General features: G+C 41.2%; 1 protein-coding gene across 9 annotated transcripts in view; it reads right to left on the bottom strand.

Annotated features, from left to right (window-relative positions):
- Nucleotides 1-19,280, bottom strand: part of pitpnm2 (phosphatidylinositol transfer protein, membrane-associated 2) — a 496,848-nt gene that overhangs the window by 7,982 nt on the left and 469,586 nt on the right. For 7 of the 9 annotated variants that reach the window (XM_080207949.1, XM_080207955.1, XM_080207956.1 and 4 more), the window contains 7 exons: nt 17,764-17,928; nt 9,514-9,738; nt 8,583-8,731; nt 7,619-7,735; nt 7,382-7,498; nt 2,636-2,784; nt 1,758-1,907 (listed from right to left, as the gene is read on the bottom strand). In XM_080207949.1, the coding sequence (XP_080064075.1) occupies nt 1,758-1,907; nt 2,636-2,784; nt 7,382-7,498; nt 7,619-7,735; nt 8,583-8,731; nt 9,514-9,738; nt 17,764-17,928 (1,072 nt within the window). The remainder of the gene's footprint in view (nt 1-1,757; nt 1,908-2,635; nt 2,785-7,381; nt 7,499-7,618; nt 7,736-8,582; nt 8,732-9,513; nt 9,739-17,763; nt 17,929-19,280) is intronic. The other 2 variants (XM_080207957.1, XM_080207958.1) reach the window with 1 other exon arrangement.

Raw genomic sequence — 19,280 nt, 5'->3', positions numbered from 1 at the left:
CCTCAATATGCCAACATCTTCATGCACAGGTTTGAACAAGACTTCTTCACCACATAGGACCTTCAACCGATGTATCTAGTGTATAGCATCGATCACATTTTCTTCCTTCGGACTCACGGTGAACAATCACTGAAACAACTATATGATGACAACAAGTTCCACCCCAACATCTGACTCACCATGGACTACTCTCCAGAATCGGTTGCATTCTTGGACACCGCATCTCCATCGAGGACAGTCACCTCAGCACCTCACTGTACCGCAAGCCCCTGGATAACCTTACGACACTCCACTTCTCCAGCTTTCACCCTAAACACGTTAAAGAAGCCATCCCCTCCATATACACAGGATCTGCTCAGATGAGGAGGATTATAACAGACACCTCCAGACACTGAAAGATGCCCTCGCAAGAACAGGATATGACGCTCAACTCATCGATCGACAGTTCCGATGCGCCACAGCGAAAAACCGCACCAACCTCCTCAGAAGACAAACACGGGACACGGCGAACAGAGTATCCTTCGTCGTCCAGTACTTCCCCAGAGTGGAGAAGCTATGACATCTTCTCTGGAGCCTTCAACATGTCATTGATGAAGACGAACTCACCAAGGCAATCCCCACACCCCCCACGTCTTGCCTTCAAACAACCGCACAATCTCAAACAGACCATTGTCCGTAGCAAACTACCCAGCCTTCAGGAGAATAGTGACCACGACACTACACTACCCTGCCACAGCAACCTCTGCAAGACATGCTGGATCATTGACACGGATGCCATCATCTCACGTGAGAACACCATCCACCAGGTACACGGCCCATACTCTTGCAACTTGGCCAATGTTGTCTACCTGATACGCTGCAGGAAAGGATGTCCCGAGGCATGGTACATTGGGGAGACCATGCAGACGATACGACAACGGATGAATGAACACCACTCGACAATCACCAGGCAAGAGTATTCTCTCCTGTTGGGGAACCCTTCAGCGATCATAGGCATTCAGCCTCTGATCTTCGGGTAAGCATTCTCCAAGGCAGCCTTCATGACAGCGCACAGTCACTGAACAGAGACTGATAGCCAAGTTCCACACACGAGGACAGCATCACCCGGGATCTTGAGTCACACTATCTGTAACCCCCATGACTTGCCTGGGTTTGCAAAATCTCACTGTCTGTCTGGCTGGAGACAATACACATCTCTCTAACCTGTGCTTAACCCTCTCTCCATTCACATTGTCTGTACCTTCAAGATTTGGTTACCTGTAAAGACTTGCATTCCAACCATTATCTTATAAATTGAGTTTGTGTCTTTATATGCCCTGTTTGTGAACAGAATTCCCACTCACCTTGATGAAAGGGCAGTGCTACCAAATAAACCTGTTGGATTTTAACCTGGTGTTGTGAGACTTCTTGCTGTGTTTACCCCAGTCCAACGCCGGCATCTCCACATCAAAAAATCCACCCAGTGTTTCAGTTCTGATTGTGTAGATTTATCCTCTCGTTACTCTCTAACCTGCCACGTTTCTGGTATCTTTGTCTTTATTTCAGATTTTCAACACCTGCAGTATTTTGTTTACTGTTCACGGGTCATTGCACGTTTCCACAAGAACAACTATTCAGAAGCATAGTTCACTTCACCACAGTTAGAGAGCCAAGTGTTGTGAAATATCTTTGGTAATCATGCAAACAATTGCTAATTTTAATGAAGGAATGTATAGCCACTTCTTCAGTGCTAGTTAAGAGCAATTATTTCCATTTACCTTACAACATCCACTGCTCCAGCTCTGACCTTGGGATCACTGCCCATAATGGAGACACTTGCTGCAAACGACCCATCGATACTAAACACCACGCACTCTGTTCCTTTCGGCAGTACGGTTATGTAGCTATCGCCAGATGTGTGATCTCCCCTAGAAAAAAGATTTTTAAAAAATGCTTTTCACAGGCAATCAAAATAAGTTTCCACTTCAGCAGTGGTCGGTTTTAAATGTAATTATTCTTTACAAACTCATTCCTCTATCAAACAGTTCCTGCTTTCAAACAAATAACATTATTCTTTCCCATTTAAGATATGCATATTCATTTAATCCTTTTGTTAGACTGTTTTGTTCATGCCTTATTAATGTACACATCTTTAACAGTTTCTGAAAATTATCCACAGCAGTGCAGTGCTTCCTCAGTACTGCACCAACGTCAGTCTGGGCTAGGTGCTCAAATCCCTGGAGTAAAGCTTGAATCCATGAGTTTACAGTGCAATGGGTGATACAGTGATGATTACCGAGGGCAGCAGCTTAGCACAATATTGTAGGCGCTTTGCTGCTGTGCCCCTGGGAATTGGTTGAAATTAACAGAACGGATTCCATATTGAAGGTTTCCAGTGAGAGAAATCAAGCTCTCATTTCATCGGATCGGATTGAACTTTAAACCCTGGATCTACATCTGTAGCCAAATGTTCTTATTAAAACTTATCCTCTTTCAGATTAAATTAGATAATTATTTTAACTTAAAAACTAGTCAGCTATTTAGAAATATGAAGAAAGGTGAGTTTGTATAAAGAAAATATATATTTCTTAGTGTTTCCCATAACTGTGCACATCAAAATTCCAGCAATTTCCAAGTTTAATATCCACACAATTACCTAATCACCATTTTTACTGGATAGACACCGATTCCCAGTCTCTTTTCCTTTGGGATAACATAAGAAATTCTGCCACTGCTATTTGTGATATCAGTGTCAAAATAAACCCACTCCCCTGTAGGAGGCTGAGTCATAACATGAATATCCACCTGTCAAAAGAAAATAAAGAGGAAAATTACACCAAGCAGACATTGCATAATAAATATTCCAAGGAACCAGCGAATTCAATCCAATATCATTCATGTCTGACAAAATAGATTTCAGCAAGAGGTCACAGACAAATTCATGTTAATCTTTAAGGAATTTACTGGCCTTGCGTACTCAGCTATCCGCTTATCGGTGGCAGTAATCCAGATTCCTCAATGGGCAGCCGAAAGTGAAATCATTACACAGAGGATCAGATAGACCTGGTAATCCCCTCCACAACCAATCATTTAACAAACTTAAAACATCCTAAACACGGTTTCCATTACAGAAAGGTTTTTGGAATAGCAGAGAGCTACAATCTGTGAGAACAGTTTATTCAAGGAGTCCAGCTGATGTGAAGCAGGGCCCCTCAGACTGAAGGCGAGTTACATTGGAAATTACCACATCCTATTTCAAACAGCATAACATTCTTCCTTTTGAATCGAATTTACATCATAGGGTGCAGTCAATTCTCTGCAGCAGAAACAAAACTAGAAGATATTTAAGGAATCAAAGTAGATTTTGCCTCTGCAAATCAGTCATTTTTGAATAAATTAGAATAATAAAAGACAAATGTTTTCTTTACACTTGAGATTGATTTTTTTTTAAACACAGGCACTCTCTCCTTTGAAGCAATATTAGGAACAGAATCCCTACAGTGCAGGAGACGATCATTCAGCCCACCGAGTCTGCACTGACCTCAGTCCCATCCAGGCCATATCCCCAGAATCCCATGCATTTATCCTAGCTAGTCCCACTGACACTAAGCATGGCCAATCCACCTAACCAGCACATCTTTGAACTGTGGGGAAACTATTTATACACAGTTTGGATTGTTTGAAGGCTGGTTTCCTTTTTGCAACTTAGCTGGCACGATGAAAATAGGGGAGTAAATTAAATTTGATGAGTTACATTGAGAAAGTTAGACTAACAGAAAGTTTCAATTTCATTTCACCTAAGTCTATATTGTTTCTGATTCACTTATGAGATATGGGTATGGCGAGAATACATTGCTCATCCTTATTTGCCCTCGAGATAGTGTAGGTACACCCTAGCGCTGTTAGAGAGGGAAATTAAGTGGTTTTCTGGGTCAATTTAAGGGGATTAAGAATCCTATAGCTGTGGATCTGGAGTTTGGGACTTTTATGGCAACCCAATGGTTTAAGAGTCACCATTACTGAGACGAGTCCACCAACATTACCACTCTGCTACCAAACCCTACAGTAGCAGATCCTGAGATTAATCTTCTTTATTTTGCTGCCATTGTTTAGTGGCAAGAACTGCTCAAGGGTGAAGGAGTTGTTCAGATGTATAAATATGAAATGGTGACATTGTGATTATGTTACAGAACTCATAATCCAAGTGCCCGGCTAAATAACCCACAGAGATAGGAGTTCAAATCCCAGCAGAGCAGCTGAGGAATTTAAATTAATTTAATACAGATGGAATATGAAGTTAATATCTAGATTGTTCTGTACAGTTGTTTAGGGAAGGAAATTGCAGTCCTTTCCAGTTCTGACCTACATGTGACTCTAGACCCACACTAATGTGGTTGACTCTGAACTGCCCTCTAAATAATTCTAGCAAGCCACTCAGTTGTGTTGAATAATGCTATGAAAAGCTATAATGCACTCCCTGATCTCTCTCCGCCTCTCCTCTAGTTGGTTTAGTTCATACAACATACTGTTCTTTCAGTATATAAAATCTTCCACTTAGTCTCTGTTGAATTTCATCTGTTGCACTTTGGATTAGTTCAACTTCTTCTCACTGCCCTTTTAATCTGTGAATCTGACCTATTTACATTTCTACCTCCATGGCACCAATTTTAACTGTCTACGTGTATTAAAATTTCACTTTTAGTCTTCTTTGGATTTTAGCAAAAATAATGGACCCAGCACCAATTCAGAGGGTGCCCCGTTCAATGCAGACCCCATCTAATCCTGACATTATGTTCCTATTTAATACATGGACTTTAGCAATTGTTTACATGGACTTTAGCAAGGCCTTTGACAGGGTACCGCTTGATAGGTTGTTGCATAAAGTTAAATCTCACAGGATGCAGGGTGAGGTATCTAAATGGAGACAAAATTGGCTTCTTGACAGAAGCCAGCAAGTGGGTATACAGGGTTGTTTTTCAAACTGGAGGCCTGTGACCAGCGGTGTGCCTCAGGGATCAGCGCTGGGTCCACTGTTATTTGTCATTTATATTAATGGTTTGGATGAGATATAGGGAGGGAGGGTACATGGTTAGTAAGTTTACAGATGACACCAAGATTGGTGGCATAGTGGACAGTGAAGAAAGTCCAACTGCAGTGGGATCTTGATCAATTGGGCCAGTGGGCTGACAAATGGCAGATGGAGTTTAATTTTGATAAATGCGAGGTGATGCATTTTGGTAGACTGAACCAGGGCAGGACTTACTCAGTTAATGGTAGGGCGCTGGGGAGAGTTACAGAACAAAGAGATCTAGGGGTACAGATTCATAGCTCCTTGAAAGTGGAGTCACAGGTGGACAGAGTGGTGAAGAAGGCATTCAGTATGCTTGGTTTCATCGGTCAGAACATTGAATACAGAAGTTGGGATGTCTTGTTGAAGTTGTACAAGACATTAGTAAGGCCACACTTGGAATACTGTGTGCAATTCTGATCACCCTATTATAGAAAGGATATTATTAAACTAGAAAGAGTGCAGAAAAGATTTACTAGGATGCTACCAGGACCTAATGGATTGAGTTATAAGGGGAGGCTTTTTTTCTGGAGCGTAAGAGGCTGAGGGGTGACCTTATAGAGGTCTATAAAATAATGAGGGGCATAGACAAGCTAGACAGTCAATACCTTTTCCCAAAGGTAGGGGAATCTAAAACTAGAGGGCATGGTTTTAAGGTGAGAGGGGAGAGATACAAAAGTGTCCAGCGGGGCAATTTTTTCACACAGAGGATGGTCAGTGTCTGGAACAAGCTGCCAGAGGCTGTAGTAGAGGAAGGTACAATTTTGTCTTTTAAAAAGCATTAAATAATTACATGAGTACGCTGGGTATAGAGGGATATAGGCCAAATGTGGGTAATTGGAATTAGCTGAGGGGTTTTAAAAAATTAGGGGGGCATGGACAAGTTGGGCCAAAGGGACTGTTTCGATGCTGTAAACCTCAATGACCCATTTGCTCTGAGTGGAATTGGAAGCAGGACTAGGTAGGGTACATGCAAAGGGCTAGGGCCTGGGGTGGATCGTGTTCTGTGCAGACTTGATGGGCCGAAAGGCCTTCTCTGCAATGTAGGATTTTATGATTCTATGAAATAACCACAATGCAATTGGTTTATTATTCTTCCACAATTCATGTTCCGTTGTCCTATCATTTAATCAGTTTGTGGCTTTGTGTTTGTAATGGATTTGACACAAACTGTGCTGATTGCCACAACACACAAGATCCAGGGAACACCCAAGTTCAGAATTTGAGTGATGGCAGATACTTTAAGCATGACAATGAACCACTGTGATATAATCAGCTACACAGACACAGACTGAATTCCATAATGTGTGTGTGTAGAAGGACAAAGGAACATGAATTGTGTAAGAATAATAAACCAATTGCATTGTGGTTATTTCATAGAATCATAAATCCTACATTGCAGAGGAGGCCATTCGGCCCATCAAGTCTGCACAGAACACAATTCACCCCAGGCCCTAGCCCCATGCATGTACCCTATCTAGTCCCCGAGGGGCTGTTAGTATCGACTTGCAGTATTGGAAAAGAGTGCACAGATTTGCTGTCCTGCGTTCTTCAGGGTTGGGACACACACACATAAGTGAACATGTGATTGTTTTCCTCCAGGAGGGACAGTACAGCTACCCAAGCACAGCATCCCATTCATATATCTGAGAACCAGTAAGACAAACGCCCAATAAAGAGTGCAGTAACAACATCTCCAGCCCAACCAACACAGTGAGGAGGAAATACTTGCTTGCGATGTCACAGACCCACTTTCTGGAATTTCTCAGCATCCAACAAGAGCTTTCAAGCTGCCTGTGTTACACAAAGGAACTGAATACCTGAACCATACCTAAAAGGGAGGTGACTGAGACACAATACAACATCAACACATGGCAAATAGCACAATATAAAAATAACTGGCCATTTAAACCCAAGTGTTAGCGCAGGGAATGTTGAGAGTGCAAAATCCCTAACACACAACAAAGCTTCATTATTAGCTGTTGGGTTTATTGGCCCTGCTATCTAGTAAAGGAAAGGGATTGTGCAATTTTACAACACAAAGTCAGGTCACTTGGCCTACTGCCTCTGCGCTGGCTCCCTGAAAGAACTAACAATCCCGTCTCTTTGAACTGTTGAAAACGGTTATTTTTCACATTTTACCTACTTCTCTGTTACAACCTCTTACAGATTCTGCATCTAGCACTATTGCTTATAGAGCTTTTCGTGTTCAAACAGCCCTTGTTTAAAGAAGTTTCTCTTAGAAGTTTTTGCCTGTTAGACAAGCTGGTGTGGTGGTGTGCTTTCCCAAAGCGAGGCCCAGAAACAGCACGTGATCAGCATGGGAAATTTCACCTTTTCTCCAGTTAGTGTGACCATATCCAAAGGACCGTACATAAATCTCCCAGTCAGTGTCTGAGGACCATCTTCCGTCACAATAACGTCACTCACTCGGTGATTTGCTGTAACATTCTGCATGAAATGGCAAAAGGGAAATTGAACTTACATTCCAGCTATCGAGTTAACCAAAAGAAATAATTAAAGTAGATCAGACACTCCACATACCCTAAATTAATAACAATGTTTTCATACCCTTATTTTAACTTGTGTCCTTTTCCGAAGCCACTTTTCCCGTGGTTTTGAAGGACTGAATACAGAAACCTCTTTCCCATCCAGTTCCAGAACACTCGCATTTTCATGTCTCATAACCTATATGTACATAGAGTTATATATTATTAATTATTACCTTGCAGTACAACAGTGACTAAATTCAAGATTAAAGTGATTGTAAAGTGCTTTGGGATGTCCCGAGGTTTGATAAACACTCAATAAATACAATCTTTCTTCTGATGATAGGTCAGAAATGTTAAATTCTTTTTTGCCCACAGACGCTGCCAGACCTCGCTGAGTTTATCCAGCATTTTCTGTTTTTATTTCAGGTTTTCTGTTTATTAATCCTTCATCGTCTTTCCACCATAATTCTACTGTGAGAATTTCAATTACTTTTTAGATTGTGTTGGAAGGTTAAATTGCAGCAGTATCTATGCTAAATTAAAATGGTAACAGGAAAATTTCACAGATTGTTAACTTGTTTTCAAGGCAATAGGCTTGACCCAGTGATATCACTATCATCAGTAAGTCAAAAACTCATGGACTAAATTCATACTTCAGCGACTTGAGTATGTAACCCAGGCTGACACCCACAGTACACAACTGAGAAATTGCTGCTCTGTCAGAGGTACTATCATTTGGATGAGTATGAAATGGAGGCCTATCTGGCCTCTTGGGTGGCTATGATAGATGCCTTGGCACGACTCTGAGAACATGGGAATTCTCCTGGTGCCTGGGCAACACTTACGTCTCAACTAACATCAAAACAAACAATCTAATAATTTATCAGTTTGCTGATTGTGGGATCTTGCCATGTCACAAACTGACTGCTGTGTTTACCACAAGTGACTACGCTTTAGAAGTATTTCAGTGTAAAGTGTTTGTGACTTGCTGAGATTGTGAAAGTTGCAATTGTAATTTTCTGGGTAATTTCTTTGTGAATTACCTGTCGTAGCAGAAAGGAGACGACGTCTGTTGACTCCCAGTAACTTGCATGAAATAGATGGGGCAAGGCTACAGTTGGAAACGCCGTCAGGGCATCCGGACAGTAGAGAGCATAATCAATCCTTTTAGTACCCCACCACTTCGCTGCAACTAAAACAAAAAAGAATCTTATTAAACTTTTAAAAATGACTGAAAAGAATTTAGTGAGTAGTTCGAAGGTGAAGGTGCTGATGTGTCTGATGTGTCTGATGCTTTTTAATATTAAGGTGAAGAGTTGTGTGAAATGAATCCATCCTGTTACTGTCAAGATCTTCACGTGTGGAACAAATTTCACTCAAAAGTCAAAATAAATCACAGCTGCAATGTAATTTTATTAAAGAATAAGTGAGCCTGAAACTGGTGCAGAGATAATAATACCCAAGCTGTAGTTTCCTACAAGTGACGAGGTAGATTTTTCAGCAGGCTCTGTGCAAGTGTTTGAAGGAATGCTATCAAATTCTTCTCGGCTGCATTTTAAAACTGAATCCAATGGTGTAGAAGGGAATTAAAATGCAACACAGTAAGAATATGGACACAATCAGCACCTTCCCTGCCCCAGCAAGTGGTTGCCAAAATTTCATTTAGAAGAAATTTGACAGCAATTCTTGGAAAGTAATTTGAGTTTCTGGTGACTCCCAGAGATGCCGGCATTGGACTCCCATTGAAACAGGACTTCTACGGATCTCAGTCCATCGCCCACATATGTAGCCATTGTGTAAGAAAATAAAGGTTCACATTACACCGTATATTTGTGTTAAAGACCAATTTTAACACTAAGTTAGCAGTTCTTTTTGAGGGAAAAAGGAAAATAAATTTATCTAGGGGAGGAGTTATAAGCGAGGATGCGTCTAAAAGCTACGTTATAACTAGATTTGGTTCTATGATCCCAATACCTGAATGGATATCCACCTCTGAGACTGTGTGTTGTGTTGGACTCTGTTTTTCAGCAGAATTCACACAATTCTGCTTCAGCTTTTGCTTGTTCTGACTCTGAGACAACTTGGGTTTGGACTGTTTATAGTCCGTACAGAAAGTACATTTTGAAAGGGCTTTGTTGTAGGGGACATGTTTGAACAAGAAAGCCAACCTTTTGCAATTGTTGGGTTGATATTTTTGCTCTGAGAAATGAAAGTAAAACAAAATTCACATTACACAGTACACCAATCAATACCAAAGACTTTGCTTTCTAATTCTAATAACATTTAAAATGTATTTGTTTAATTTATGACAAGATCCTGTCATGGGTTTGCTGTGCTTTTATAATTCATGTTTTCTTCTTGAACTGTTCTCTTCAGAATGAATGTAACTTTGGCTTCCTGGAGTTCTGATAACACCAATGGGGACAGTGACAGTAGGGACATTAGGACAGATATCAATTCCAGCTTTCCCTATTCACTTTTCCTTCTTTTCCCACAGTACTTCCAGCTTAGAATGAACAAGCTCACCTCAGCCACTGGCCAACAGAACCATCGAGTTTCCCTGTTGGGAATTAAGCATTCCGATTTACGAGCCCTTATAACCTGAGATCTTATGACATAAGCTTAAAACAGTACAGGTCAAGTATCCTTTAACCATAAAACCAAAAGCCAGACACATCCAAAAGCTGCACTGTTTTTGTGCCGCGTCAGGAAGCCCCTGACCCAAGTCGCCATTACCAAGCAGACATGAACCTTGCTGACCATGCCCAACCTTTAGCATGGGAAACCTAATTGTTTCCACTGTGGTGAACACATCAAATAGACTATAAGACACCCTAATGGCTAACAATGGGAGTCACAGAATCATAGAGGTTTACACCATGGAAACAGGCCCTTCGGCCCAACTTGTCCATGCCGCCCAGTTTTTACTACTAAGCTAGTCCCAATTGCCTTTGTTTGGCCCATATCCCTCTATACCCATCTTACCCATGTAACTGTCTAAATGCTTTTTAAAAGACAAAATCGTACCCACCTCTACTACTACCTCTGGCAGCTTGTTCCAGACACTCACCACCCTCTGAAAAAAATTGCCCCTCTGGACCCTTTTGTATCTCTTCCGTATCACCTTCAACCTATGCTCTCTAGTTTTAGACACCCCCATCTTTGGAAAATATGTTGACTATCTATCTTCTCTATGTCCCTCATTATTTTACAGATCTTTACAAGATCACCCTTAAGCCTCCTACACTCCAGGAAAAAAGGTCCCACTCTATCCAGCCTCTCCTTATAACTCAAATCATCAAGTCCCAGTAGCATTTTAGTAAATCTTTTCTGCACTCTTTCTAGTTTAATAATATCCTTTCTATAATAGGGTGACCAGAACTGTACACAGTATTCCAAGTGTGGCCTTACCAATGTCTTGTACAACTTCAACAAGACGTCCCAACTCCTGTATTCAATGTTCTGACCGATGAAACCAAGCATGCTGAATGCCTTCTTCACCACTCTGTCCACCTGTGACTCCACTTTCAAGGAGCTATGAATCTGTACCCCTAGATCTCTTTGTTCTGTAACTCTCCCCAACACCCTACCATTAACTGAGTAAGTCTTGCCTTGGTTCAATCTACCCAAATGTATCACCTTGCATTTATCTAAATTAAATTCCATCTGCCATTTATCAGCCACTGGCCCAATTGATCAAGATTCCGTTGCAATCCAAGATAACATTCCTCACTGTCCACCATGCCACCAATCTTCGTGACATCTGCAAACTTACTAATGATGCTTACTAAATTCTCATCCAAATCATTACTATAAATGACAAATAACAGTGGACCCAGCACTGATCCCTGAGGCACGCCGCTGGTCACAGGCCTCCAGTTTGAAAAACAACTCTCTACAATCACTCTCTCTTTTGTCATCAAGCCAATTTTGTATTCATTTGGCTACCTCACCCTGGATCCTGTGAGATTTAACCTTATGCAACAACCTACTATGCAGTACCTTGTCAAAGGGGAAAGAATCGCAAGCATAATTTAATTTTCAATTGTGTAGAAAGTAGAGTTATTGCAGAAACGTGACCGTGGTGTAACTGTGAGGAAATTGAGTGAGGGGTATGGGGTGCGTATCACCACCATATACCATTTAAGCTAACAGAAAGGGGTCACTGTTTAAAAATAATGGCTTGCTCATTTAATACAGAGATGAGGAAAACCTTTGTTCTCAGAGCACAGAGTATTTGGAATTCTCTTCCTCAAAAGGCAATGGAGGCAGAGTCTTTGAACATCTTTAAGGCAGAGCTGGATAGATTGGCGATAAGCAAGGGGATGAATGGTTATCAGAGTCGGCAGAAACATGGGCTGGAATTTTCCAGCCATTCACGCCGATGGGATTTTCCAGTCCCGCTGCAGTGAATGGAGATTTAGCCGAGAGCCAAACTGTCCATCCTCGTTTGCCTCAGTGATGGAGTGAGAACGGCTGGAAAATTCATGCCCATGGATTGAGGTTACTGATTGGTGGAGAGCGCTCGAGGGGCCAAATGGCCCACTCCCACTCCTCATTTGTATGTTCAGATAAAGCAAGTTATTGACATTTTATATTGCAAGTGATTCACAAAAATTATTGAATAATGGGAAGACTTCACATCGGTTGGAAGATTCTGAACATGATGGTGTTGTGATGCAGTGGATTTGTCAGCGCAGGAGTGAAAGGTTGACTGACCCAATGAACGTGCAGCGAGGTCTAACACAAAGAACTGAAGCTTGTGAATACACCACTGGCTGATGCAGAAATTCAGCAATGTCATGGTATCAAATCTGTGGAAGTTTGTGATGATAAAGCATCTTTTTCTATTCATGGAACGTGGACGTCGCTGACTGAGCCAGCATTTACTGCCCATCCCTAATTGCCCTTGAACTGAGTGGCATATTTGGGCATTGAAGAGTTAATGCCCAAACATTGGAGTCACATGTAAGGCAGAGAGATAGATTAGGATGGCAAATAAAGGACGTAAGGAATCCAGATGAGGTTTGACAATTTAACGATTTAATTGACAGATTTTTTATTGAATTCAAATTTCAACATCTGCCATGGTGGGATTCAAACCCGGAATCCCAGAGTATTACTCCGGGTCTCTGAATTACTAATCCAGTGACAATACCACTGTGCCACCACCTCCCCAGACTGTGCTGCTACTGAAAAACATATCGATGAGTTTGCTCTGCTAACTTAGATGAGAGTCTTTCACCTGAACAAATTTACACTGGTGACCAATCGAGTCTGTTCTGGTGATCAGTCCTTAGGAAAATGCTAACAGCAGCTGAGGAGAGTGCACCAATGGGTGTCAAGGGTGCTCAGGATAGGTTGACTGTCTTTGGTTGTGTCAATGTGTCTGGGCCACTCAAATAGAAATTGGCTGTAAATTGGGAAGAGCAAATGTCCCAGGTGTTTCAAGGGTGGTTATACATTACCTGTTCGTTACTTAGTCAACAAGAGAGCTTGGGCAACCAGGGACATGGTTTCTAATTGGTTTCATAACCACTTTTTTTTAAATTTGATTTATTATTGTCACATGGATTAACATACAGTGAAAAGTATTGTTTCTTGCACGCTATACAAAACATACCGTTTATAGAAAAGGAAGGAGAGAGTACAGAATGTAGTATTACAGTCATAGCTAGGGTGTGGAGAAAGATCAACTTAAGGTGAGCTAGGTCCATTCAAAAGTCTAACAGCAGCAGGGAAGAAGCTGTTCTTGAGTCGGTTGGTACACGACCTCAGACTTTTGTATTTTTTTCCCGAAGGAATAAGGTGGAAGAGAGTGTGTCCGGGGTGTGTGGGGTCCTTAATTATGCTGGTTGCTTTGCCGAGGCAGTGGGAAGTGTAGACAAAGTCAATGGATGGAGGCTGGTTTGCGTGATGGATTAGGCTACATTCACGACCTTTTGTAGTTCCTTGTGGTCTTGGGCAGAGCAGGAGCCCATACCAAGCTGTGATATAACCAGAATGAATGCTTTCTACGCTGCATCTATAAAAGTTGGTGTGAGTCGTAGCTGACATGTCCAATTTCCTTAGTCTCCTGAGAAAGCAGAGGCGTCGGTGGGCTTTCTTAACTATAGTGTCGGCATGGTGGAGACACCAGGACAGGTGGTTGTTGATTTGGATGCCTAAAAACCTGAAGCTCTCGACCCTTTCTACTTCGTCCCCATTGATGTAGTCAGGGGCATGTTATCCTTTATGCTTCCTGAAGTCAATGACAATTGCCTTGGTTTTGTTGACATTGAGAGAGAGATTATTGTTGCCGCACCAGTTCACCAGATTCTCTAACTCATTCCTGTACTCTGTCTCACCATTGATTGAGATCTGACCCACTACCAAAGGCACGTGTGCACTGTGGACTGGAAGGAAACTGGAAAATCACATTTCTCCTGGGCAATTGCTAAGCATTTGCCCCAGCTGAACTGTGGGTGAAAAACAAAGTTTACACTGTTTACTTTCCCCCCAACGTAATGTCATTAATTTAGCTGATGGACCAAGGCCCCCTCCAGTCCATGAACTATAAAGAATCTTTCTTTAATAATAATAATAATAATAATAAATGCTGTGAACTGAGGCCTGGGGGTGGAAAACATCCAAAAGGAGTTTATGCTTAAGGATGGAATCTACTTCTCAGCTAACACCTGATGCCTCATCAATAAATGGTGACATTACCTTTAGCTCAGAACAATGAAGACAATAGTGTTGACAAAGACTGTGAAGCTTTTCCTGTGAACAAGGAATGAGTCTGGTATCCCAGTTCTTTGAGAAAGTAAAATGTATATTAATGGAATGTGTGAATGTGCTGGGAGTTGAAGATATCAAGGAAGTGTTTAACACTGTGTATTCTTACACTGACGGGAGATTGCAAAAATGCTGTTACAGCAAGATCAACTTGATAAAAAGTAATGACAAGGATGACATACTGAATCTGACAGTGAAGCTGCCCACAGATGATTTTATGAAGATGTATGATGAGTTGATAGATGTACACAAACAATGTGCACAATGTCAGTCTATAAAATAAGTTATAAAACATAAACTAATGTTGGTGAGGCAGTTGAAGCTGGAAGAACTACTTAAGAATGCTTCTCAGGACATACCTTGACATTCTGAATCCTTTCAGTTAAAGGATTAAGATTTATGTCTAAATCAATTATCAATCATAAACCAACTTTTAAACAAAGAACTGAAGATTTAAAAATGATCTGGTCTGATGAATGTGATGAGATTGCAAAATAATTTAACCATCTGTTCTGCATTTATTGCACCTTCAGGGTTTTTAGAAATCCCTAATGCCTCTAACTGTCGATGCTTCAGATAAAACAGCTGGGAAAATGTTTCCCGCTCCTAATGTGGGAATGTTGTTTGTGTTCTGCTTTATTCCTGAAATGTGGAGATCACAAAGATGTAGAGAAGTGAAATGAGGCTGTAAGCGTTTTAGATATTGCCATGCCAAATGTAAAGCCACACAAGAAAGAGAAAACAAGTGGTCAAAACTGAACAAATAATACTCTGGAAAGATTTCATCATGCACTTAGAAAGACACTTTCTATTTCTTAAAGACTGCCCATATAATTTTACCCTACACCCATCACCCACCCTTATCCACCTTGTGCCCAACAAATTGATAAGCAGCCAGAGAGGTAATCTGAGCTGAAGCTTTAGGCAATGCATCCCCCCAACAACCTAACAGCTAGGGGAAGATGGAGGTAAAATTCTCCCTCTGACCTCCTCTCCTCTATTGTGAGGAAGTATTTAATTTCAATTTAAAATCACCCTATGACCACAGGTTTGATAGTAAACAAAACCAGACAATGCTGGAAACATGCAGCAGATCAGTTAGTAACTTTGGAGGGAACAGACACGTTACTGCTTCAGGCAGCCTGCCTGTTAAATTCTAATGAAGAGCTGTATATCTGAAATATTAACTTATCCTTCCACTCACTGATGTGTAATTTCCTGGCAATTTCTGTATTTGCTCTTGAAATTAGGTACTGATTACGCTTGGGGCAGCAGCACGTTTGCGTACAGTTTGTGTCTCTGTGCATCAGCATTTCAATTCACCACACCACAATCCCACCCAATGTCATCTTAAATATTGCAACAAATGACAGGGGAACAGCTTGCGTGAATCAACATTGTGACAGAAAATGGATTCCGAACAAAGACAGGATAACACATTTTTGAACAATGAAAGAACAAAGAACAATACAGCACAGAAACAGGCCCTTCAGCCCTCCAAGCCTGTGCCGCTCATGTGCCCAACTAGATCATTCGTTTGTATCCCTCTATTTCCAGTCTGTTCATGTGGCTATCTAGATGAGTCTTAAACGATCCCAGCGTATCCGCCTCAACCACCTTGCTTGGCAGTGCATTCCAGGCCCCCAACCACCCTCTGTGTAAAATACATCCCCCTGACATCTGTGTTAAACCTTGCCCCCCTCACCTTGAACCTGTGACCCCTTGTGTTCGTCACCTCCGACCTGGGAAAAAGTTTCTCACTGTTCACCCTATCTATGCCCTTCATAATTTTATATACCTCTATTAGGTCGCTCCTTATCCTCAGTCTTTCCAGGGAGAAAAACCCCAGTTTACCCAATCTCTCCTCATAGTTAAGACCCTCCATACCAGGCAACATCCTGGTAAACCTTTTCTGTACTCTCTCCAAAGCCTCCACATCCTTCTGGTAGTGTGGCAACCAGAACTGAACACAGTATTCCAAATGTGGCCTATCCAACATTCTATAAAGCTGCAACATCACATGCCAACTTTTATACTCTATGCCCTGTCCAATAAAGGCAAGCTTGCCATATGCCTTTTTCACCACTCTCTCCATCTGTGCTGCCACCTTTAAGGATCTGTGGACTTGCACAGATGTGTGTCTATGCTCCTGATGGTTCTGCCATTTATTGTATAGCTCTCCCCTACTTTAGATCCACCAAAATGCATCACTTCACATTTATCTGTATTAAATTCCATCTGCCATTTCTCAGACCAATTTTCCAGCCTATCTATATCCTGTCGTCCGCAAACTTACTAATCACATGAGCTACATCTTCTTCCAAATCGTTGATATATATCACAAACAGCTGAGGTCCCAGTACAGAGCCCTGCAGAACACCACTAGTCACAGACCTCCAACAGGAAAAAGACCCCTCCACTGCTACCCTCTGTTTTCTATGGCCAAGCCAGTTCTCCAGCATCTAGCTAGCTCACCTTTTATCCCTTTTAAACCATGCTGTCTATCACTAATGAGATTATTCCGTTCTAAATGTGCATATATCCTATCTCTAAGAATCTTCTCCAACAATTTCCCTACCACGGACGTCAAGTTCACCGGCCTATAATTACCCGGGTTATCCTTGCTACTCTTCTTAAATAACAGGACCACATTTACTATCCTCCAATCCTCTGGGACCTCATCTGTGTCCAGTGAAGAGACAAAGATTTCTGTTAGAGGCCCAGCAATTTCATCTCTCGTCTCCCTGAGCAGTCTAGGATAGATGCCATATTAGTGTATTCTGGTAATATTGAGTAGCAATATATTTCAACAGGCGCAATAATTAATGCTTGAAGTTCAATATAAATGGATAAATGTAGAGGGTGGTGGTGAGAAAGGGAGATGGTGGGGAAGGGATGGCGAGAAGGATGACGGAGGAACGGATACCCTGAGCACCATTTGCAGTCAAATTCCAGAGTACCTTCTGCATCCTTAGGAATATCGTTTCTAATCAAGACAAATACTCAAGCTAGTTACCTAACATGTATCGAGAGAATCTTCAGAACAGTTTGTAAAATACCAAGGGACATGAATTTGGTAGAAGTAAATTTTTGTCTAATTCCTATTTTTGGAACATTGCTCTCGTTGCATTGAGAAGCTGAATTTGCCTTGCGGGAGATATTCTTCATAGGTTCAATTTGTTAGATGAATTCTCGCTATCCACTTAATCTGGTGTCAAATCTCCTCATGTAAGATGAGAAAAAGGCACGTTTGTAACAAAATAATTGATCAGAGATCAGCAGGTGCCAGTACTCGATCCACTTGGCACCTCATGCAATTGTTTGGATTGCAGAGTCCGAGTCTGACATCAGGATCAGACCAGATAGGCTTCTCTACAATAACTCAGTGAAATGGTATTCATGTTTAATGATAAGACACAGGATGTTTCAATATCCTATAGTACTTACTGTTGGCTATGTTGGAGGCTGTGTAACTGTCTGCTATTCCCGATACCTGGCTAGCGATGCTGACCTCACTCGCCCTCCGGAATCCCCGGAATATTGGGGCTGTTGAGGGGGAGGAAGGGGATGAGCTTTCCATGAAGATACCAGCGTGAGACTGAATAACGTCCGCTATTGAACCAAACATGGAAATCAAGGTTAGATCCATCAAAACAACAACAAAAAGAAAATCAGCACAAAACATCATATCTAAGATGCAAATCTTTATCGTTGATTTCAAGGGGAAACATGTTCCATTTGAGTCTGAAGACAAAAAGGAATTCCCAACTGAGTATGCAGGTGGCCTATTAACACATGTGAAGGCTGTCGGGATACAGAAGAGGAAAAATAAAGATGATAAGGGCAAAATTTGGCTGAGTTTGTAAAAGTGGAAATTGAGAGATTGCTGGTAGTGAAGTGATGTCAAACACTGGCCATGGGAAATTCTATATCGCTTAACTGGGTCACTAGACTTAAACTCCAAACACTAATATCAACTAACACTTTCCACAACAATATTTTGGATTAAGTAAAATCATGCAAACAAATCTAAGCACCTTCATTATCTGAAAAGCTTGTTCAGTTATTAGTCACACCTCTCTTTCTGACCCGTACAAATGGAAACACAATCAATCAATAAAGACGGTGAAAAATAAACCGGACAGTTGCCAGATAAATTAGTCTCAATCTCAATAATCGAGGGTTCAAGTCCTAGGGCTGGCTCGTTCTTTGTTAGATTGTAGAAGGCAGCAAGAACGCATTGCATCAGGGAGAAATTGAGCAAATGGGCACTGGCCTTCTCAATTCACTTCCGTAAAGCAGCAAGGAGCAGAGCTGGCCAGTAGGTGTGACCATTTCCAAATTGACATCAAAATATCAAGAAATCTGAATAGCAATAAGGGAAGAGTCACTCAAAGAGGGAACCAAACTAACGTAACCATTTGTGTTAAAAAGTTGCATCAGAGATACTGCTTAATGCCACATATTCTAAATTTAATTGGCACCATTATTGGTGCAATGTTCCACTATATTTTTATCTTGAAGTTACTTTGTGTCATACAATAAAGTTATTTTGTATTTGCTTATATCTTGGTTTATCTGTTCAAAGAAAACAAATTAAAAATGATTATTGTAATGTACATTTAACAGATTAGAGGAATTTCAAACAATACTAATTATTCCACTATCAATTTCTCAACAGTGATGTCATGCCAAAAAAATTAAAAGCACAATGCAAATAAAAGCCAAACTCATTCCATTAGAGCAGGATTGGAATCGACTGTTACTAGGAAAAGATTAACGATATGCAAAAATTCGATTATAAACTGTAGCTAGATGAAATCAAAGACCTTTCAGATATATTTTAGTTTTTGATATTGATGGAAGGATGACTGCATAGAATCCCTACAGTGCAGAATAAGGGCATTTGGCCCATTAAATCAGCACCAACTATCTGGAGAGCATCTTACCCAGGCCAATCCCAT

This window comes from Carcharhinus amblyrhynchos, chromosome 20 (genome assembly GCF_965287045.1).
Source record: "Carcharhinus amblyrhynchos chromosome 20, sCarAmb.v2.hapA, whole genome shotgun sequence".
Lineage (NCBI taxonomy): Eukaryota > Metazoa > Chordata > Chondrichthyes > Carcharhiniformes > Carcharhinidae > Carcharhinus > Carcharhinus amblyrhynchos.
Note: the sequence above shows the minus strand (reverse complement) of the source record. Positions and strands in the feature narration are given on the sequence as shown.